The sequence below is a fragment of the Boleophthalmus pectinirostris genome, unplaced genomic scaffold, assembly GCF_026225935.1.
Source record: "Boleophthalmus pectinirostris isolate CB_2022bp ecotype Guang Dong unplaced genomic scaffold, ASM2622593v1 HiC_scaffold_15, whole genome shotgun sequence".
Taxonomy (NCBI): domain Eukaryota; kingdom Metazoa; phylum Chordata; class Actinopteri; order Gobiiformes; family Gobiidae; genus Boleophthalmus; species Boleophthalmus pectinirostris.
Window position 1 is genome coordinate 14,851,905 of NW_026571070.1, and position 24,040 is coordinate 14,875,944.

A 24,040-nucleotide genomic window follows, 5' to 3' on the forward strand; every position below is an offset into this window, starting at 1 on the left:
CACAAATAACAGCAGTAGCATTATACAACACAGACAAAACAACGCATGTCCTCTATGTTCAAATTGCTACGTTTAGGTTTGTATTTAGAGTTCAGGAGGTAATTTGTACGTATAGTTTTTGTTGTTCAGGCCGTTAAATCACATCACAGGAAATCATGTAATGTTGTAAACTAAATAAGTAAATTAAAAATTCTAAAGTTATGTTTGGCAACAATTTTTACCTTATGTACATGTAATTGTGTTTTATCAAATTATGCTTTTTAATAACCCATTTGTAATATGGTTCTCTCTCAGTGTCATTCATTAATTGATGATATATTATGCACTCTATTCCTATTGTATACCTATTTACAATTGACACTATTCACACCTAAACATTGTATCTACTGAATGTCCTCAAAATGTCGACCTACAACAGGAAGCTTAAACTCATGAATATGTATTGAATAGTAATGTCATAATTTATACTTTTTCATGTTCTGTTTACATCCAGTTTGCTTCTGGAGTTCCTGATGTCCATTTGAAAGACATTGCCTGCAGTTTGAACCTTTTGGAGCGATTTCTTGTGTTTTCGAGTCGCAGAGGTCTCTACGCCGCCCGCAACGCCATGTGCATCCTCACCCCACAGAGACTTCAAATCATCGAAGACAAGTTCTATGCCAGTGTGGACTTTTTCAAGGTCTTCAAGTTGGTCAGTACAATTTTTTTTATAATAGCGCAATACTTGAATGCCTTCTAATTGTTGTAGTATGTAATAGTGGTAGTAGTAAATAGTGAAACAGTTTTGAAAATAAATCAGGTGATCTGATTCTTGGCTAAGATTTTTGCTAGAAAGGTATTTCCATGTGCAGTCCAAACTTTTGGACAATTTGCAAAAATCTTTTTTGGCTCATTCACTTAGCGCTGGGCCAAATGGGTTAATATGCAGCATGTGGTATGATACTGACAACAGATACAGCATATGGCAACAATTGCTTTGCATATGCGGAGTTCATAACATTCAACACGTTCAGTTGTTGGCAGTTAAGACTATGATGTCAAAGCAGAGTGATCATTTAAAATCATTACCCTTTGTATTTTATTTAAGCTTTGCTAAAAATATGTAAATGAGATATTGTATCATCTTGGCTGTAGACCGAGGACATAACGTTCTATCAGCATTTACGCTGGATTGGGTCTGAGGTCATGTCATATTGTCAACTGTGTCAAACTGAACTAGCTGCTACAGGCTCTTAGCCCAGGCCAAGAGACACATAAAAACCGCCACAGGTGTTTTGCCTCATGACTCACGTGAGAAGACACGTATTTCCTTTATAAAGAAGTTGAAGACTTACTATGAAAACAGAATTGTAGTTTTAATTAGTTTTTTGTTATCTTTGATGTCTTTTCCAAAAAACACAACCACAGTTTTTGTTTTAGTTCTTGATCACTTTTTAGATCATGAAGTCCTGAATTTAAGGAAATCTATTTTATTTTCACTACAAAATATCATATCAAGGAATGTTCATTTTTGTGTTCATATTTGTATAATTTAGTATGTTTCTTCTTGAGTTATAGTGGGTTTGTGCTGTAGCAGAGATACCATTTACCCCTTATTTGGAAGATCTTTCAGTTACTGTCCTGTGCATCTTAGACAATGCCTTGGCAGAGGCCTCAGGTCTTCAATTATCTAATTCTCAGCTTTTTTTTTATCTGTGTGCATTTTGAATATTTTAGTACCTTAACCCTTTGCAATTAGACAGTTACTTATCATATAAAATGTTACCAGTCTTTCAAATATTTAAAAGTCAATAAATTATATTATCATACACAATGGTAAAACTTCAAATATTGTCCAAGTATTTAATGGTGCATTGTGTAACTTTTTTCTCCATGGAGATGTTATTGCTTTGCCTGGACTGTTTCACAGTATGGCACTAAACCTTTATACCTTCATGGAGACCAAATCTGACCAAGTTACAGGTCAGATCTGTGGAGAGGCGACCCCGCTCACAGTCACAATGCCTGTTTTTTCTAGGTATTTTTCAGCTATAAAACCACCTGTAATTGAGTAAATGTAAGGTAGAGCTATGACGGACCCCCAACCAAAAAGATACATAGTGTACCTTTAAGACTCACCTTTTTAACAGCGTTGCCTATGTAGCCTTCAGCGATAGTGAACTTGTGAAACTTTGGCATTAGTCTCACAGACAGACGTGACCTCTTTCTGTAATTAGCTCAGCTCCTCAACACAGACACACTCCTCTGTTTGGTGTAGACAAGACTATAAGTAAACACGGCTACAGGATCACTCTAGCCGCAGAGACAATAAGAGGGCACCCAGCCAAAACAGTGTCTAGTATTTTCCATCTGGCTGTATTCACTTGATATGTAGCTTAACCTAAACCTTATTATGGCGGATGTACAGAAGGTCTGGAAAGTATGAGAGTGCTGTTACATGATCAGTTTCTAGTTTTTTGTTTTTTTTTGTTTTTTTTTTGACGTGTCAGTACGGCAAACATATGTTCATTCCCATAATTTTTCTTGTGAATGTGTTTTTCATTTTTTTCTTTCTGATATAATTATCTTTTGCCTCACAGTTATCTATACCCAATATTAATATTTGCAGTCATCAACATTGCCTGGGGGTGTGATGTTAACTGTAGGCACTTCTCTGTCTGAAGCTGTGTTAGCCTTTTATTTGAGCTTTATTTTAACACAATCTGACCATAAAGAACTGACTTAGCTGGAACTACAGGTGAGATGATTTACGCTGCTAAACAAGTTCCTCTTAAATATTTACACCAAGAACTAGGACTAAATCAAATCTAAACATACCTATTTATTCAATTACATTTATTACATTACATTATTATTGTGACTGAGGTCGCCTCTTCACAGATCTGACCTGTAACTGGGCTTGCTGGTGTCATCTGCATGGAGGTAAACATTATTGGCAATGCATTAACTCTACATGGAAACAAGCAGATGGCAGGCTCTGCACCGGAAAAATTACTCAGTACACTTTTAATCCACAAGGGAATTTGCTTGGACACAGTTACTCATCTTAAGAACAATAGACTAATGCAAATGAATCTGTTGTAAAAAGAAAATACATCAAAATAGTTCCAATATAATAACGTGCTTAGAGGTAAATTTTGTAAGACATGTCGTACAGGCATAGACTTTATAAAGAAAATGGACAAAGGGAGTGTGACGTCTCCCATAGCCTCCAGCTCTTGTCAAATGAAGCTCACGAGGCTATCAGTTTTCAGTTGCATATTAGGAATAGGAATTTATTTACAGACAAAACGGCAAAATAAAAACACCAGGGTCATGTAGAGCAAGTTAATGCAAACATTTTTAAGACCAAAATGACGATGCTTACTGCAGCAGTTGCGAAGAGAGGGGTGACAATTTCAATGTAGTCAACTGGAGCCGGAGTCACATCAGCTAGTGCCCTTTTTATGAGTATGGAGATAGAGATAATATTTGAGATATTTTTTAGTATATTCTGTATTTGTAGTTTCCATCCATCCTAAACTCCATATTATCCCAAAGCAGTAGTCCGTGATGCGTCTTTCCCACATATTCGGAGAGTGAGGAAGTGAGGAGGAAGGATGTCTTTTCCTGGTCCGTGCTCCTTGGCCTCGCACTGCTTCCTGGACCTTTAGCCCATTGTGTTTGTGGTGAATGGAAGATCTCTGAGTAAACCTGCAGATCCTCGGGAGAAAGCCACACTCAGCAGATAGAGTTTCCCGCTGCTGTGACAAACACTGCACATATGAATGGAGCGATTCAGTCATTTCCTTCCAGTGCTGTCTGACTGGATAAACATACAGTGGATACAGTATAATATGCCCATTTTAGATGTCTAGGTGGTTATATAGATTTTGTATTTGTGCTCTTTTGGTCTGCTTATGTTAATTAAAAAGAAAAATCTTAATTAATTACTCAAGTTGCACCTGATTTAGTGACGTTATAATGCCCAGATTTATTGTCAATATTAAACTGATATCAACTTTTATAATGAAAATACTGTATTACTTGTATCATGTGCATTTTATTTATAGTGTTAGACTAAGATTAACCATAGCAACAACTAGGGATGACAATTGGTTTCACTGGGAAAAAAATATAAATTTCTCTCTAATACTCTTGACAAAGTTTATTATATATTTAGCTGGAATTTATTATTGCAGTTATGGCTGAAATCTATTACTATAACAATCAGTGATGGTCTAATTCTAATATGGGTGACTGTTCTGTCCCTCAAAAAACGCTAAAATTTTAAACATTACTAAAAGATATTAATACATCTATTCAAACTCCACTACAAATATGACCTATTCATGGGCTCCAGCTTCCTGTTTTATGGTGCCATTTTGAGGACTGTTAACCATTCAAAAGATATAATATTATTTCATTTAGAATTGTTAATTACTATGGCAACAGTCCTACCTTTTTATCAGTCTGGTTTTGTTTAATTGATTTCAGGTATGTCCCTGTTTCGGCCTGACTCAGTTACCACAACAGATTTAAGCTCTCTGCTGAAGCATTTATTTTTTACTAAGTTACAATAAGTATGTGCAAATAGTTCTAAAGTGTGTTGTGGAAGTTGAGCTAGAGGAGCAGCCATGGGTGTAGGAGGCGGGTCCCTTTTATAGGCAGCTGGATGTGTTGGGCCCTTGTGCATCCGGGTCACCTCAAAATAGAACAATAATTAATACAAACAGAGCACAACAGGGGCCGTGACAGTCCCACATAATGACTTTTGTTACTTATTGTTTTATTTTATCTTTCTAGCTTCCTCGCGTTCTGGACAACCACTCGAACGGCATCGACATTCGTCTGTGGGTGCGTGTCATCTCTGCTGTGTCTGAAAAACTGCGTGAGGTGAGTTTGAACCATTGCAGCCTCATTCAAAAGTTCACCTTGGTTTATTTTTAGATGAACAGGAAACAGTTGCTTCCTCTCTACGGGGTCTTTACGCAAATGCAGACAGTGGGGGCATATTTAGTGCGTATGAGGAAGGCTAAATCCAGAGCTGGCTTCAGTCATGTTCAAAACAGATTCATCAACAATATGGGATCAAATGGAAACAACACCAGTGCCTAAAATAAACAAGTGAAATCTTCAATAATAATTTAAATATGGGTTTCCTATTAGTCTTCCTGGATGCAGTTTGTTTTGGTGTACAGTTGCTATTTTGATAATATATTTATGTAACTAATCTGTGATCTTTACAAAACGTATTCACTCCAAACTTTTTTTTTACAATTTTTCCAGACAGAATTATTATTTTTTTCTTACAATTGAAGCTACCTGAACGACTGAGGAATTACTAAGACAATTCGTTATCTTGTTTTTTGTGGTCTTTTTTTAATCCTACCACGAAAATTACTATCAATATACATGTTAACCAGTGAACTCCAAAAGTCCTCAAGCCAAGATAATCTTGTTTTGTATAATCTTGCTTGTTTTGCCCCTTGATAAAGGGGAGTGTTGGTTTTGGAAGGGTATCCAATGTAAAACCTGTACTCATGTACTAATGCGATAACAAGCTTGTTGGTAACCTTCAGTAATGGTTTAGCATTAGAAGAAAAATATGTTATTATACTACTGTATAATGATAATATAATATCTTTGTAAATGGAAGGTAAATGTATGTTCAACTGCTTGCAATAGTTTAAGAAGAAAACTTTCTCATTTTGATAATGTAACGTTTTGAACTGACTTTCCTGCACAGTACTGCACGGTGAATATAGTGAGTTGCAGTAACTCTAAATAGTCTAATTATAAAGTGTGTTATTATCTAGTAAACTGGAAGTGTACGTTAGCATTGAAATATCCATTGAAACAAGCATGTGATGGACCCCAATCAAAAAGTTACATAGTGCAACTTTAACTTTTATCAATAATTAGACTAAAAAGCACATAACAACATTAATATATTTTTAATGTTTTGTCTTGTTCCGCAGTTGTTCCAGAGGAGTAGTTCCCAGGAGCTTCTCCAGGTTTTGACCCCTCTGTTCCAGAGCGACCTGTCCTTCAGCGAGGTGATATCTGCAGTCTCCAGCCTGGTCTGTGGGTACAGCGAGGGCGCCTTCTCCAGAGTCACCTCTTACAACTGGTACGAAGACAACAACTATAAAGCTTTTCTGGGCATCAGCAGCCGAAGCAACCAGGGACAATACGCCTATGACAACAGCACAAGTGAGTGGGTTTAAATCAATGTAAATCGTACATAAAGACGCACTGTGTAACTTTTCTGCTCAGTGGTCCATCACCAACTTGTCTCCATAGCGATGTAATTGCATTTATTCAATTAAAGGTGTTTTTATTGCTTATAACACTTGCATTTTTACTGTGAGCATAGCCATGTCTTGTCTCCACAGATATGACTTGTAACTTGTCTTGGTGGAATTACCTGCTTGTCTCCATGGAGATAGATAAGTTTAATGCCATACTGTGGAGCCCTCCAGACACAGCAATAACATCTCCATGGAGACAAGCAGGTGACTCAGCCAGGTCAAGTTAAAGGTGAGATTTGTGGAGCGATGACCCCACTTGTAGTAAAAATGCAAGCTCTGGCTTAGAAAAGTTTCATAATACAACTTTGACCACCAACCATAGCCGCAGTGGACCAAAGTGCTGAACAAGCCATAATAAGACACCCAGGCCTACAACCAGACTAAACAGGGTCAAAATTCAATCCGCAAACTATGACCCAGTTAAACCAGGACTAAACTCAATCAGAGCAGGCCTAAAGCTGCAGGATTCTGAACTGTATGCTAAGCATTTTGCACCACCAGTTTAAGAACCACCCTTAAAGCTCTTTATAAAATGTATTTTCAGCACCTTTCTGTAACGACATGATGAGAGAACTGGAGTCAGATCCTGCAACCAGGATCGTGTGGAACTTAGTGAAGCCGATGATGATGGGGCAGATCCTCTATGCACCAGACTCACCAGCTGCCAGAAAGATCATCAAAAATGTAAGTGTCAAATTGTGACTGTACAATTTTAAATTACTCAAATTTTCATTGGTGTATTACTTGTGTGGTAGTTTTAAATTTGGCTGTTGAATCTTAGTCTGTTTAAACGTGTGCATTCACCATATAATATAGGACTAAACCTGGAACTAAACCAGGACTAGAACAAAACCAAACCACATCTACATCACTGAACTTGGCTCAAACCAGGACCAAACCAGGACAAGGGTGAGCGCAGCTGTACGGGGCAAAGGGATAGCAATATCATTCATAAAATTGAAAGATGAACAAATTACTTTGAGTATTTTAACCCAAAATAATTCTATGGCTATTAAGAATAACAGATCATACAGAAATTGTTTAATTTTAATGTTTCCTGTTCATTTACACACCTAAATATAACTGTTAATGAGAGTAAACTGAAGCCTTAATTGCTTGTATAAAATCTTTTGTATTTGTAGATGCAATTTTCATTATTTTACTGTTTTATTGCACAATTACATTTTGACTTAGTCTTTAACATAGACTACCTCTCTTGTTTAAATCTCTTCTATTATATCCAGGGTTCCCACGGTCATGAGAATCCTGGAAAAGTCATGGAAATTGAAAATGTCATTTTCCAGGCCTGGGAAGGTCATGGAATTTTTTTTATCTCTTTCTCTCTACATCATTCTGTTAAGTTATCACAAGTCTATTATGATTATTTCTGAATGTATGGGAGACTACAATAAATGCACTGATAGTATTTTGAATGTTAAAAAACTATATACCAAACCATAAGGTGAGTGGAAAGGGTTAACATTTCATATTTAGCCCTAAAATTCTCATAAATTCTACACATGTAGGGTGCCGTAAAGTAATGGTAAATTCGCTTTAGGTCATGAAAAATTCATGGAAAAATTTTGATATTTTGTCAGTGAAAAAGAGTTGGAACCCTATACATCAGCAAGTTAACTTCTCTAATATTGTCAATAAATAAAAAAAAGCTCTCAATAGTGCTCAAAGCTATCTCCAACTTTGCTTCAGTTAAAGCCACACTTCAACACATTTTGTCCAAAAAAGAGGATCAGCTTTCCTCCGGTCGTGTCCAGGTCTTTGTGTGTGGATGTTGATACGTGCCCCTCAATGGTCTATAGGGGATAGCCAGTCATGGATGGCTAAGTCGCTATAGAGGCACACAAGCTCATCGGCTGTAGTGACTAGTGGCGCCGTAGTTTTTCACTGTTATGTAAGCAGTGGAGTTTGTCCTAAAAGACCCCGCTCACAAAGAAATCTACACACTCAAGTTTCCTCTTTTCCGACCTGTAATGCCCTCTTTGTTTTCCCCTCTCTCTCCAAGATTTAAAGAAGAGATTGGGATCTTAATTGCACCAAGGATGTAGTGACTGAGAGGTTAATCTGTTATGTTAAATTGTGTAACTTTTCTGGTTTAGGTTCTGTCAAATGCTTCTTCACTGTGGAGATATTATTGCTTTGTCTGGAATGTTTCACATATGTTATTAAACCTTTCTATCTGCATGGACTATCTGCACCAAGCCAGACCAAGTGACAGGTCAGATTTGTGGAGAGGCAACCCCACTCACAGTCAGAATGCCTGTTTTTCTAGGTATTTTTGAGCTATAAAACATGGATTCTTGTTTTTGCTGTTTTTTTTCATAAGCAACATCTACATAGCTACAGTTGGTTTATATAATGTTTTGTTTTTTATAGGGCTGCTCTTGTGATACAGAGCAGCTCATCTTATCACTGCTTCTTATCACACACTTTTAAACAGTCATTTATTTACTTGCTCGGCTGCCTTTAATGGATACAGTGGAGAGAGAGGTATGAGGAAAAGTTATGTAAGAAACCACTTAGGCCAAGGCGATGCTGACACAAATGAATATCTTTATATTGGGGGATTTTTCCAATGACGATATTCAACTGACATTATGGCAAGTCATCAAAAATGTGTTAAAATGTGTAAATAATATAAATGACTTTACTGAGGTTCAAATATTGTACAAAAGGTGTATGAAGGATCAAATTGAAAATAGTGCAGATATAGCGTCTCTTATGCTTATTGAAACACTGCAAGTTTGCACTGTCGCCATGAGATATCCAGTGTACAAATGTTGAACCTGAAATTTTTATTACTGACTACAACATAGATCTCATTAATTATTAATTAATATAACGGAAATATGCATTTTAACCATATTTCCTGCCAATATTTGTAATATTTTAAAGTTAGAGGCCTGCCAGCTGCTTGTCTCTGTGGAGATATTATTGCTTTAAAAATGTTGCACAGTATGGCATTAAACATATCTATCTAGCTGTTACTGTGTTCTTACTGTGAGTGGGGTCACTTCTCCACAGTTCTGACCTGTAATTTGGCTTGGTGACACTATCTGCTTGTTTTCATGGAGATAGATACATTTAATGCCATTCTATGGATTTTTTAGACAAAGTAATAACATCTTCTTGGAGAAAATCCAAGAAATTCAGAGTAGTGGACTTTTAACGGGCCCATATTATGCTATTTTCTGATCTTCATTATTATATTGTTTTATCACCTAAAACTGGGGCATAGCTGGAGTTGTTTTTTGTTTCATTCTCACATGTTTAACACACAAACCCTGCGTATTTAGGCTGGGTTCTTCTCTCAAACTGAAAACACTTTGTTCTACTTTGTGATATTCTGATAGAGGAAGTGCTCCAATGTGTTTTTAAACTCCATATACCTTTACTTGAATCATTTGGATAATTTCAGCCCTGGAAATGTGTGTCTGTACTGAACTGAAGATGAAAGGTAGCTCATAACGTGAAAACTACTGCTTCATGACATCACAAGGTGGAACACAGCAAGCACAAGACATCCTCAAAATGGATTATTTTCTATTATGTTCAAATTACAACAATAACTCCAACACAAACATTTAAACGCAGCCCTAAAACTACTTTTTTTCTACAGAATGGCCTGAGTTGCCCTTTTGAGCCAATTACTGTCAAAAACCCTCTATAATGTTGTTATGGCCTTTGCTGTTTTTAACCACTTCTTCTGGGAATGAGGAAGCGCTGTGTGGTGGGAACCTGCCTGGGATTCAGTGGCCACGCTGAATGCACTGCACCCAGTTTTCACCAACCGCCTCCATTGTCACCCGGGTCCCATTGTCCTCATTGTCACCCAAAATCAGACACACACAAGAGGAAGGCGTTTAATTGGGTGTACTCTTAAGAACTTTCATCCCCCACTGCACATGCCTGAATACCAAAATAGCCAGTAGTTAATGCAGCCCCAGCAAAACACTGTACTGCTACAACATACAAAGTGTGTCAGTTATAAGGTGATACTTGTTGGTTGTATATACAAAGAAAGACAACATTTTTAAAGAAAGTATTTGTATTGTTTGAGTTAGGTACATTTATATATTTAAAGCTATAAGTGGTGTGTGCTTTGTTTAAAATTGTTGTGATTTTTGTATTTTGTCTTTTAAAAGTCCCATACTGTGCAGAATTGACTCTTTTGAATTTTTGGTCATGTTATAATGCTCCTCATAAACAAACCTGGAGTAGTGTTTTGTTTCATTCACACATGTTTGAGTAACACTTTATTAGTCTGTCTACATCTCCAAAACTCAAAATGCTCTGTTCCACCTTATGATGTCATGAAGCGGTAGTTTTCAAGTTAATGGCTACCGTTTACCTTTTAGTTAGGTTGCGATAAGCAATTCCAGGGCTGAAATTATCCAAATGGTTGTAGTGATGGTGTATGGATCTTAAAAACACAGTAGAGCACATGGTATTACAAGGTGGAGCAGAGTGTTTTCTGTTTGAGAGAAGAACTCAGCCTAAATATGCAGTGTTTGTGTGTCAAACATGTGTGAATGAAACAAAACACAACTCCAGGTATGTTTTTGATAAGAAAACACTATAACAAAGATCAGAAAATAGTGTAATAGCCTATAATAAACTGGTTTATCTGATCACAGAGACCTTCTAATACTCAACAATTAGTAGAACTTTGATGTTGCTTTTACCGGTAATTGTGTTGAGCTGTTTGGATAAGCACTGCTACTTACTACATACATAATAGTACTTACTACTTTTACAATTATGCCTTATTTGACACCAGTCTCTTGCTATTTTTTATTTGGAATTAATTATTACCATTTATATTTTTGCTGTTTTTTAATATATTTATTGTGATGTGTGAGCTACTGTGTCCAAATCATTTCACTTGTGGATCAGTAAAATTTGTCTAAGTTCTACCTACGTTACATTGGCCAAACTTAAGTACAGGTTTGGATACTCTACCACTCTCCACCTCTTTGTAAATATTTATCAGGTCTGTAGTATTTAGTTTGTATTATTTAGTTGTAGGTTGGTGGTTATCAGGACAGGCCCACGGGAACGCTGCTCTGTGTGTGGGAATGTGTGTGTTTTCTTTGTCAATCCTGTTTTTCGGCGGTTTATTGTGGGAATGGTATGTAGCTGCAGATTAGACGTGTGACAGTCTGTGGGCTTGACATTGAGAGGGACACAAGGTCAAAGTGATCGGTTTTATCAGTGTTTCCTTCTCACATTCAAAAATACAGTAGTTCTGAGGTGAGATGAGGCGGCACAATATCTTAAAATACAAATGGCAAAGGCTGCATTTATATAAATAGTAGAATGCTCTCTCAAAACAAATTATAGGGGGAGTAAACCGCTAACTGTGTAGTGTAGACTTTTACGAACATGTTCTGAAATGCATAGGGTTCTTGAATAAATTCTTGTACAATCACTCATACTGGTTAACACTGGCGCTTTGGGGAAAATCTGTATTTTTCTAGAATTAAAACAATGTCAAAAACCATCAATCTTAAGTATTGAGATTGACAGTAATTGAGATTAAGTAAAAGTTTAAATACTTGCTTTAAATTGTGTGGTAGCATATTTGTTTGCATATATATAAGTAATAGAATGTGCTCTCTAAACATCAAATTATTGTGTGTTTTTAGGGGGAGAAAACTGCTAATCCTGGAGTTTAGACCGTTACAACTATGTTCTGAAATATATGGGATTCTTGTGTTAGTTTATTTGTTCATATCTCAATCTTTTAATTATGAATGCACCTGGGTGAGTTTTGTAATGAAGAATTTGAACTGAATTATGATTGCATCCCACTGCTTTTTGTGACAAGTGCTTTTGTTTATTTGTTTTATAAAAGACTAGGGATATAACTATAACCAAAATATCATGATATCGTATCATCAGAAGTCTCACAATAATATCTAGAGCTGTCGCAGTATATCAAATTACAAGTTCCTTTGCCTAAATGCCTTGTTCTTTAGTAGGAACAGCTAAAAAACATAGGGAACTACATGTCCCATGATTCATTTCAGCACAGACAACAGTAATAATTTCACCAAAATCTTGTCAAGGTATTTTAAAACTAAAAAAGTGTCCTGTCTACAATTATATTTTCCACTTAAAAATATCACAATAAATATCGTACTGTGAGATGCTTATCGTGATAATATCATACCGAGAGATTTGGATATCATTACTTCCCTATAAAAGACATATTCATTTTTTGTATTATATCTATGTATTTACATTTCCTATGCATGTTTTATGTATTACTGTCCAAATAAACATTCATTCACTCATTTAAAAACATAAATTGCAAATCTAATCACAATCACAATACTTAGAGGTGTGACGATGTGATTTATATTTTATTTATACCTTAATCCTAGTGTTACATTTGCAAGCTACCCTGGTTTATTCCTGGTTTACATGTTGGTAAATTAGTCATGATTAAGACGTATAAAAATAGGTTTATTTTTGTCCGGGTTAAGCCTGGTTTAGTCTGGATTTTCTCACGGTCTATTCTAGAAAGCCATATAGGTTACAACATAGAGTTTGGTTTAACTTTTCTGTTGCAGAGGGAACCCAGCTAATTGCACATAATAAACACAAATCGTTTTTTTCTAAATTAAATACTCAATAACATACATAAATGTTGTTGAAGTTAATTAAGTGATTATCTGTTCCAGGCCAATACCACATTTGAGGAGCTGGAGAGACTGAAGGTTTTGGGGAAGGCCTGGGAGGAGGTGGCTCCACAAATTTGGACTTTCTTCCAAGATGGCATCCAGGTCAAGATGATCCGGGTATGACACACATCATGCAGTTCTAACAATACTTCAAACTTTGCAGTTAAATTGAGATAATGTTTTTTTGATTTTAGGCAATTTAACTTCAGTGAGCCAATATGTCAAATAGTTTTCTGTGTAATATATTCTTTATTTAAATTAGAGTGAAGAGACAAACTATCACCTTTTGTAACTGATCTTTTTGCTGTTTTTCTTAACACCTATAGCTCCCCACAGAAGAGATTGATTAGATTGTTATTTTGCTCTGATCTTTTACCCTAAACCTATTTTAATAAAAGGTTTCCAGTTTGAACATACATTTATCTTAGCAAATCTGTCAGCATTTCCCCTTTCAATTTATCGTTCTCTTTCATATTGACCTGTTTTTCAAATTATTTTAAGACCAGACCATTTTTGTCACAGTTTTTCCAGTATTCATCTCTAACCGTATAACCTCCTTTTCCTGTCAACGTAGGATACTATTTGACTTTTGACTTTTTACACTTTCACACCCTACTGTCTCTTTTGTTCTTTGACGAAATGACCTTGCAGCTTTAGTTACATCTTTACTTGATTTTTTCTAGAATACAATGTTTAACTTCCAGGAATGTTCCACAGTATGGTGTTCAGGTTTATTTATTAATTTACTTACTTAATAGTCAATTATAAGTGTTTTAATCACTAAAGTAATACCGTAACTTGAAAAATATGCCTTCTACTGCGAGCATTTCTGTCTCAATAATTAGTTAGATTCAAAATGTTAACTTGAAAATTCTAACTTAATTTAATATTAACAATTTGCCTGACCAGCGAGGTCCTTCTGCATTTAGTTTGAATCCAGAAGAGACCATACAATAGAAAGTGAAAATCCTCTATCCAAACTTTAGATGATCCAACCACAGCTGCTAATTTGTAGAAACATCTCTCTCAAATAAGACAAAATAGATAACTTCTTTTAGCTGAGACGAGGAATAGTTTTATACTTCGTTTGTTGATTCTGCAAAAATGTGTGCTATTTCTCAGTCCTTTATGTTGTTTTTTTCTCCTTTTTACGTGTAAGCAGTTATGTTTATTTGAACTCAAACAGAGCCTGCATCTTTCTGATTGGTTAATCCACCTGTCAATCACATCCTCTGAAATCATGGAGACAGATTACAGCTCCAGATCCACTCGTCTTTGTGTAGTTTTTTCAAAGCGTGTGGTTCTGGCTGGTCAGATAAACTAACAACAGCAATTTATATTTAATACAGATTTTGTTGTAATTCCACAAATTTAAAGTAGTATTGTATTCTTTCCCACATTCTCAGGATTTGAATTCATAAATATGTTGTGTCTTTTTTCCAGGACACCATCTACAATCCTTCAGTGATGGATTTTATTGACAAGAGTTTTGACGAGGCGCCATTTTCCTCCAAACACATCCTCAACTTCCTGTACAACGGCCCACCCGAGGAGAGGCCTGAGGGCGTACCAAAGTTTGACTGGAGAGACATTTTCCACCTCATTGATCGAGTCATTCGAATGCTCAACCAGTACGGAGATGTAAGTATAATTATGGCAATGGCATAAGGGTGTGCAGTCTTTAGAAAAATGTATATATGACTTCTATTTTTGGTATCAATTATTTCCTATTTTAAGCGCACCAATTTGTGGTTGATGTTCAGGTATAGGACTAAAAGGTAACCTATGAAAAACTACTATTTATTGATACTTTCATCATTTCCTGCAGGTGTGGTGCTGGCTGTAGGCTCTGCTCTGTCTGAGGCTTTATTAAAGTTAATTTGATCTTTATTTTAATACAATCTGATCAGAAAGAGCTGCTTTAGTTGAAACTACAACAGGTGAGCCGATTTGTGCTGTTAAACAAGTCTCTCTCAAATAATTTTGCAGTTGCAAGCTGCATTAGCCAACGATTTTTCAGTTAATCACTCTCACCATTTTTGTTTTGTAAGCAGGACCTTAAATGCTCGTAATAAGCGTTTTCATTTTTTATTGCTGCAAACGTGTTTCACAAGCTCCTGAAAATGTGTTGCTTAAACCCATTTCATATTTTTTCTTGCATTTTCAGACAATCTTTAAGCCTTTTTTGCCATTGTTTGCTAATGTGCGTATTATGTCGCCATGGTAACACCTAAACATTCCAACGTTAAGATAAATGTGGAGCACCCCCAGCGTAATGTCAGTGCAAAGCATGAATACAAAGGAGTCCTAGTTAACAGTATCTGCATTAGTGAAAAGTAAGCAAATAAAGAATTTATAATAAAATAATTAATCGATTTGCATGAATAGCATTTTATACTCTTGTTTGGAAGATTAACAAAAAGTTATATAGTAATATAGTTAAAGTTATAATTATTTTAAATTTACTACGTCTTGAAAATATCCTTTCTGTAGACGTATTTTGTGATCTATAGTATGTCATAATGTTTGCTTTTACTCAGAAAACTCTCTGTCCCACCTTGTGATGTCATATGGTAATACAGAAAGTGTTCCATTGTGTTTTTAAACTCCGTACACCTTCAATACAATCATTTGGATCTCTACTGAACTAAAGGTAAAAAGCTATAGCTGTTAACTTAAAAACTGCCAAAACACACTAAAAATAAAGGGTTACTCAGATATGTGTGAATGAATAAACAAACAAAATACAAGTTCATGTATGTTTTTGAGGAGGTAACAGCATTATAACATGGCTTAAAGCTCACAAGAGTCAATTTTGTGTAATATAGTTCCTTTGAAACAATAAAACACTTCTTATTTGTTTTCCTTGTGGCTATAGAAATTCCTTGATCATGTGTGGTATTTTATCAGAAGCATCCAACTTGGCCCCAGAAATAAAGCTCTGAGTTTCTATAAGGCGTGAACGATCTTTGTTTGGACATTTTAAGTATCTTTTATCATGTGGGACAGTGAGGAATGCAGTCTGTTTTTCACCCTGCACCTAAAATGCCAAGTTCAAGGGCAGACCTATTCACAAAATAATCCCCATCCTTAAGGATTTCAATACGGTGGTTGTGTAACTCTTGAGTGCTCAAAACCGCTTCTAATGTGTGTAGAAAAGTGCATAAAGTAGAAAATATATGCAGGTGGGACATTGCCAAAGAAAAATAACTAGTTTATATCTGTTTTGTTAAGTGGTTTGGCATAAAAACAAGTCTTTTATGTTCAAGTGCATTACAATATGGTGGCTGTGTGCTCAAACCGCTCCTAATGTGAAGTGAAAACAAATACTTCAGTCTACTGTTCTACTAGTACTGATCAAGTGGATAAGTACATTTTAATATGGTGGTTGTGTGCTCAAACTGCTCCTAATGTGTAGAAATGTGCTTAAAAATTGGCAATTGCCCACTTGCATAAATGCCCAAGGAAAAAAATGGCTTGTTTGTATCTTTTTTATAAAGTTGTTAGGGATAAAACATAAACCCCAGCTTTCAGTCTTCAGTGTTTAAGTGGATAAGTGCATTTTAATGGTGGTTGTGTAACTCTTCTGTGCTCAAAATTGCTCCTAATGTGAAGTGAACATTTAGAAATGCAGGTGGGCAATTGCCAAAGAAAAAATAACTACTTTGTATCTTTTATATTAAGTGGCTGCAACAAAAATAACATATTTACAGTTTTTACTCTTTTATGTTCAAGTGGATAAGTGCTTTTTAATACGTGGTTGTGTATCTCTTGTCTGCTTCTAATGTGCAGTGACAATTTAGAAAAGCTCTAAAAAAAGGAAATATATGCAGAAAAAAAACAACTACTATGTGTTAGAAGCAAGTTAAAACAAGAACAACTGGACTTGCACTCCAGTTCTTTTCATTTAACTCACTTAAAATAAAAAATTCTTATTCCTGGATGTCTCAAAATTTACATCATATAGGCTGCTTGATTATAGAGAAAAACATTATCACGATTATTTTGGTCAATATTGAAATCACGATTATTAAAATGATTATTTTTTGTTACACAATGCATATTCAACATTTCTCTCTCAAAAAAAACACTTTGTTATTGATAATTTACGCAAAACTTTCAAATTGAAAATAAATATAGGCTACAAATATGTACCTTAGAGCAGTGTTGCGAAGTATCAAACATAAAATGAATAAAATATACTTTGAACATGAAATAAGGCATAGAAAAATATAAATGTATTAAAAATAAGATATACATCCCTCTGTTCTACAATCTCTATATTTAAAAAATAAAATAAATATAATTATTTATATAACAAATATCTCAAAATAAACTTTGCTAAGCTTAATCATTTCAACTCAATTATATGAGTTTCGAGATTGTTTGACACACAAATTGAAATTGCGATCAAAATGTAATTAATTGTACAGCCTAAAGTAACTAGTTTCTATCTATTTTTATTAAGTAGTTGGGATAAAAAACAACAACTTCTCCAGTCATATCTGCACAAGTGTATAAGTGCATTTGAAACAATGTTAAATTTGGGCCCCTTGCCTGCTCCAGCTAATCGGGATGAGGGGCCTATCTCACTGGGGGGTGACACGGGAGAGACCTGTGGGCATTGATGGGTGGATTTGTGGATAGTTGGTGGTTTTTGTTTTTTGTCCAAGTTGAAGCTTTACAGCACTTGAGTTTGACAAGAAGAGTGGGAACGATTGGGGCCGATTAGTTACAGCTGTCACTCTACACTCCTCTATGGGGCGCTAACAAAGGCAGTGGGCTTGATGGTTCAGTAGTTGTATGTTTGTGGCATGTGTGTGGCTTTCAGGGGGCGTTGGAATTTAAAAAGGGCATTTACAGTTTGTCTTCTTTCGGTTTACTGTATTTTGGTCATGGCATATGTTTTAGTCATTTGTAGGGATCTATCTTTTTCAGTTCCAATACCGATTTCGTTACTATAGGTTTTAGTGTGTGCTGATATAAACTGACACAAGTGCAGAGAAAATAAGATTTATTTTCTTAAAGGTGCACTGTGTAACTTTTTGAATGGGAGGCCATCACCTGCTTGTTTCTGTGGGTATGCCTGGAATGTTCCACAGTATGGCATTAAACAGCTGTACCTTCATTTTACTCAGTTACAGGTGGTTTTATAACTCAAAAATAACTACAAAAACAAGCATTCTGACTGTGAGCGGGGTTTCCTCTCCACAGATCTGACCTGTAACTTGGTCCAGTTTGGTCTCCATGAAAATAAGGGTTTAATGTGTTTAAATACTGTGAAACATTCCAGACAAAGCAGTAACATCTCCAATCAAAATCATTTGACGGACCCAAAATAGTTACACAGTCCACCTTTAAAACAAAATAAAATAAGACAGAACTGACTGAAATGTGTCATGTAGCTGTTATTTATCTCTTATGTAACTACAGAACTTTGTATGAATGAAAAATCACAGTATGACACATTCTGGGCCAGGGATCAGTGAATAGTCTTCAGTTTATAAATGTTTCTCAACTAGTTGACCCAAATTGACTCATTATACCAGTTGCGTACTGTAGGGGTGTGTCAGACCTCTTTATTGTGTCACTATAATTGCTTGTGATCAAATACAATATAGCAGACATTTTTAATTACAGAGCCCATATTATGGAATTTTATGATCTTTGTTATAATGTGTTTGCTCATAAAAAACATACCTGGAGTTGTGTTTTGGTTCATTCACACATGTTTAATACGCAAACCCTGCATATTTAGAGTTCTTCTCTCAAACAGAAAACACTCTGTTCCACCTTGTGATTTCATGTAGTAATACAAAAAGAGCTCCACAATGTTTTTAAACTCCATATACCTTCACTAGAATAATTTGGATTATTTCAGACCTGGAGTTGCCCATCTCTAATGAAGTATCACATCACAAGGTGGAGCAGAGCATTTTGGGCTTTGTGCATACAGACAAACCAATAAACTAGGATTACTCAAACGTGTGAATGAAACAAAACACAACTCCAGTTATCTTTTTGCGGAGGTAACAGCATTATAACATGACTTAAAGCTCACAAGAATCAAATTTGTGTATAATATAGGACCTTAAGTAATACAGGACTTAAATTATTTTTGTTGTTTCAGTGTGTGTTGCTCGATAAGTTTGTGCCCATGCCTGATGAAGACACCGTCACGCACAGAGCATTGGACCTTTTGGAGGAGGGTAAATTCTGGGCAGGTCTGGTCTTCACAAACATGTTTTCATGGACCAATCATGTCCCACCTCACGTCATGTTCAAAATACGCATGGACATCGACTCAGTGGAGCGCACCAATAAGATCAAAGACAGGTGAGGGTGATATAAGACATGTTTTGTGCAGGTTTTAGGCTGAAGTAACTCATGAAATGTTCCAAATTACAATGTGCATTTAATTAATTTTCAATCAAGTTGTTTCAAAATTCTTATGATCCGTTTGGGCCTTTTTATTGAGAGTTCAAATAGTTCAAACTATGACAGAAGAATTTTTTGTGTTACAGCAAGGATTAAAGATGCACTGTGTAACTTGTCTAGTAGAGGGTCCGTCACCTCGCTTGTCTCCATGGAGATATGCCAAGAACGTTCCACAGTATGACCATAAATGTATCAATCTTCATGGATACTTGCAAGCCAAATTACAAGTTAGATTTGTGGAGAAGCGACCCCACAAGCTATTTTTGAACACTTAAACACGTAGTTGAATTAATGCAAGACAGATTAGATCGGATCAGTTGATTCTTCCCATTTTGGTCTATAAATTGGTGTAGTATGACTATTTACTGGTCAATATTGGCCCAAAACACCTTGTAATATTGAATTGTATGTTTTCAAAGCAGTTCTCTAGTTACTTTACATCATAAATACCAATAGGAAAATTGTTTACAATACGTCTTTTGTGGAAATAGATGGAATCATCAGTCTGGATCAGTGCATCCCTAGATTAAATGTCTTGTTGCTTGTAAAATCATTATCCACTATTGAGTTACGTAACCATTTCAGATCTAAAAAGCCTTTGCTACCTCTAAAAATACCTACAAAGTTAAATCACTTCAATGTGCTCCTTCTTGCTATGTTAACTATTCAATTAATTGCAGGTATTGGGATCCGGGCCCCAGGGCTGACCCCATGGATGACCTGCGTTACGTCTGGGGTGGTTTTGCCTACCTCCAGGACATAATAGAGCACGGCGTAATAAAGACTCACACAGGAAAGGAGTGGTCGATGGGCGTGTACCTTCAACAGATGCCCTACCCTTGTTATGTAGATGACCTGTGAGTGTCTTCAGTGTAACCTTTTGTCCTTAGTGTTATCTAGTGGAGCTATAGAAGAATACAGTATTTCCCATTAATACAGGAGACTATGGTGGCCCCCCATAATCTAAAAACAAATTGGACTATATATTGGCATAACAAAATAACTTTAAAAATAAAAATAACTTTGTTGCTCGTTGTATTTTCATAAGCTTATAAAAATACATTGGTTAAAATAAAAACACTCATTAAAGATTAACTATAGGCAGTTAGTTATATTTGTATTCTACAAATTGAATGAGGTTAAATAAATAATTCCATAAAAAAAACTACCTTATTCTAAAATGTATAGGAAGAATGAATAGGAATAGGCAAATAATTACTGAATAATGACCTATTTTTAAAATGTATTTACAAAGTAACAGTCCAGTACTCTTTAGTATTTTGGTATAAAGAAATTAAAAGTCTATTTTTTTCATATTCAATAACTCAAGCTATAGACTTACAGTGCAGTTGCTTACCTCATATTCATGGGTTTCAGTTTCCTGTCATTCAAAAGATAGGATTTTGTTGTTAAATAAGTTAGTAGTTTTAATAACTGCCCTGGCAATGGTCCAAAATTTTCATGAATCTAAAACCAATGGATAGCAGTTTACTTGAAAATTACAAATATCAGTGGAACTTCTCAGTCCATACACATTTAGTTAAAGAGCTTCATTACTGCTTAACATTGGTGATTTCCAGTGTTACTAAATATAGATAAATCATGCTTTTCTTTTTGTCCAGGTTCATGCTGACATTGAATCGCTGTTTTCCCATCTTCATGGTGCTGGCCTGGGTCTACTCTGTGTCCATGATGGTGAAAAGCATCGTCCTGGAGAAAGAGTTGAGACTGAAGGAGACTCTGAAGGCAGCGGGCGTCACCAACAGCGTCATCTGGACCACGTGGTTCATTGACAGCTTCCTCATGATGGGCACCAGCACTGCTCTGCTCACGGCTATCATCATGGTGAGGCTAAAGTGGAAATAACCACGAAATCTGCTTTTTTGCTACTAAATTCTGTATATGGTGTTTTTATTGTCTACTTATTTATTGTAGACTTAGATTTAGACTTTAACAAACTTTATTGATTCACAAGGGAAATTACTTGGACATCGTATTACAGTAACAAAGAGTAAAAAAAAAAAATCTAAAAATGGTTATAATAAATTCAGTTAGCAATAAAAATAGCAGGAGACTGGTGTTAATTATACTGTAAATATATATACATGTATGTACAAGGAAAGTAAAACAGAAATACAGTATAATATTAATATAGTATTTCACAGTTATATACAAGAGGTCCTAAGGAAAACAGTGCAAAGATGATATGATAATTGACTGGACAGAGGGTTATCTGTTACATAAGGGTGAGTTGTTGTACAGTTGTAGGGAGTATTATCTGTTACATAACGGTGAGTTGTTGTACAGTTGTAGGGAGTATGGTATGAATGTAGTGCTCTATCTCTCACTGTTTAAGCAGAGCTGTAGGAGCCTGTTGTAGAATGAGCTCCTCTGCCCCTATAAATGATAATGTTGGTAATTTTAATTGTTTATTGTTTCTGAATACAAATACCTGGCTGCAGGGGCGTAGTTTAAAGTGTGGATACTAATCATACACATGTAGCATAGTGCTGTAACCTGCTTGTCTTTCATGTGATAGATTTTAAGTTTAATCTGTACTGTGGAACATTTTAGGCAAAGCAATAACATTTCCAAGGAGAACAGGTGGCAGGCCCTCCACTAGAAATGTTACACAGTGCACCTTTAACAAGAAATGAATAAGCTTGTTCACTTGTTAACTGTAGTTATATGTATGTAGGACTAAACCAGTAAATACATTTGATTTAATTTAATGTCAGTACAGCAAGTTTAAAACTGGTTAAAACACAGCTGAAATAACACAATGTTTGAATCCTTATGTAACTGTGACTCTTTTCTTTCTTTTTTTTCCTTTTTTTTTTGGCAAATGTACCTCAATGACACATCCCCAGTTTATTTGGTCATGTGCTAATTACTATGGCTTCATTGATTTCCTGTAGTAGTTGGAACATTTATAAATCTTTTACTCAAGGGGTTATCTCACTATATTTGCATAGAAATAAATCAGTGAATGGTGTTGGGATAACATGACATCATTGTTATACTATGAATGTGGTTTCAGGAATAGCCTTGTCACTCATTAACAAGTACACTGTAAAAGACAATAGCAGCTTCTATAACTGCAGTATGGGTGCCCCTGCTGGTACATGGTTAGTTTTTTCAGAAAAGTCCAGCAAAATGTTAATGTCCTAATTTCAGCTCAGTAAAATTTTGTTAAAATTTAACAGCTGTAATGTGATTGTTGCAACATGGCTCTGAAAATCAAAGCGAACAGTATTTTAAAGATGCACTATGTGACTTTCTTGTTTTAGGGTCTGCCACCTGCTTATTTACATGGAGATTTTATTTTTACTTTGCTTGTAATGTTCTACTGTCTGGCACTCTAAAGTCTGTTATTGAACTGATCTGAGTTTATATTTAAGACTTGTTGATCATTTGGGTCTTTCGTTGATCTGTGTTAAATAAAACTCTTAATCCAGGCCTAGTTTAAATCTAGTTTACCGCATGATTAAGTCTCATTGAATCCTTTAATTGTTCTGTTTTGTAGTTATTTTTTTATTTTTTATTTAAAAGCTAGAATGACTCTTCTAGTGATAAAAGCAGGATAGAGTGCCCTCTTGTGGTGGATTGCTGTAATACCCATGTCTCTTCTCTTATTCACAGGGAGGAAGAGTTTTGAACTACAGCAACCCCATCATCCTCTTCCTCTTTCTGCTCATGTTCACCACGGCGACCATCATGCAGTGCTTTCTCCTCAGTGTTTTCTTTAATCAGGCCAATCTGGCTGCAGCCTGCTGTGGCATCGTCTACTTCGCCCTGTATCTGCCCCATATCTTCTGTTTCGCCTGGCAGGAGCGCCTCACCAAAGACATGAAACTACTAGTGGTGGGTGCCATACTATAGTGTCAGTAGCTTTTTATAGTATCCAACACAACACAATAGTTTTGACAATTACAAGTTACAGCCAGTGTTATTGTTGGTGACCATTTTTAATTTAGTTGTAGTCTAAAAACCCTACTCTAAATGTACAGTATCCTTAAAATCATGAGCTGCAATAAAGAAGTAGCACTATTAAACACTATAATAGGCGTAATCGATTATTACAGTTAATATCTTATTGTACTACATATTTTATTTGAAAAAGTTCTCTAGTGCAAAGAAAAAGTACCAGATATACTGTGTATTGAGTTTTTTCTTTCATATATTCATACATATATTGCTGTAGTAATTATTGTTCACATTAGTACATAGACTGTATGCTTTTCCTTTCAGAGTCTGCTGTCCCAGGTTGCGTTTGGCTTTGGGACAGAGTACTTGTCCCGTTACGAGGAGCAGGGACTTGGTCTTCAGTGGGACAATATTCAGACCAGTCCTTTAGAGGGGGACGAGTTCTCCTTCTATTACTCTATCTGTATGATGGCTCTTGACTCTCTGCTCTATGGGGTACTGGCCTGGTACCTGGACAATGTCTTCCCAGGTCAGTCAGTGTCAGGCAGAGAAGTTAATATTTTATGCTGCATCTATACATTCATGGGTTTCAGCTTTCTGTTATAGTCAATTCAAGATATATTCAAGATTATAAGCTTATAATCAGGTGTTGTGTAAATGGGCATACTGATGGAAAGA

At 35.7% G+C, this 24,040-nt stretch overlaps 1 protein-coding gene across 1 annotated transcript in view; it reads left to right on the forward strand.

Moving 5' to 3' along the window:
* Positions 1-24,040, forward strand: part of abca4a (ATP-binding cassette, sub-family A (ABC1), member 4a) — a 51,048-nt gene that overhangs the window by 5,264 nt on the left and 21,744 nt on the right. Inside the window, exons 6-16 of the mRNA XM_055150781.1 lie at positions 494-691; positions 4,786-4,875; positions 5,961-6,195; positions 6,838-6,977; positions 12,998-13,114; positions 14,441-14,638; positions 19,128-19,333; positions 20,116-20,292; positions 21,058-21,280; positions 23,078-23,299; positions 23,687-23,891. Of these exons, the coding sequence (XP_055006756.1) occupies positions 494-691; positions 4,786-4,875; positions 5,961-6,195; positions 6,838-6,977; positions 12,998-13,114; positions 14,441-14,638; positions 19,128-19,333; positions 20,116-20,292; positions 21,058-21,280; positions 23,078-23,299; positions 23,687-23,891 (2,011 nt within the window). The remainder of the gene's footprint in view (positions 1-493; positions 692-4,785; positions 4,876-5,960; positions 6,196-6,837; positions 6,978-12,997; positions 13,115-14,440; positions 14,639-19,127; positions 19,334-20,115; positions 20,293-21,057; positions 21,281-23,077; positions 23,300-23,686; positions 23,892-24,040) is intronic.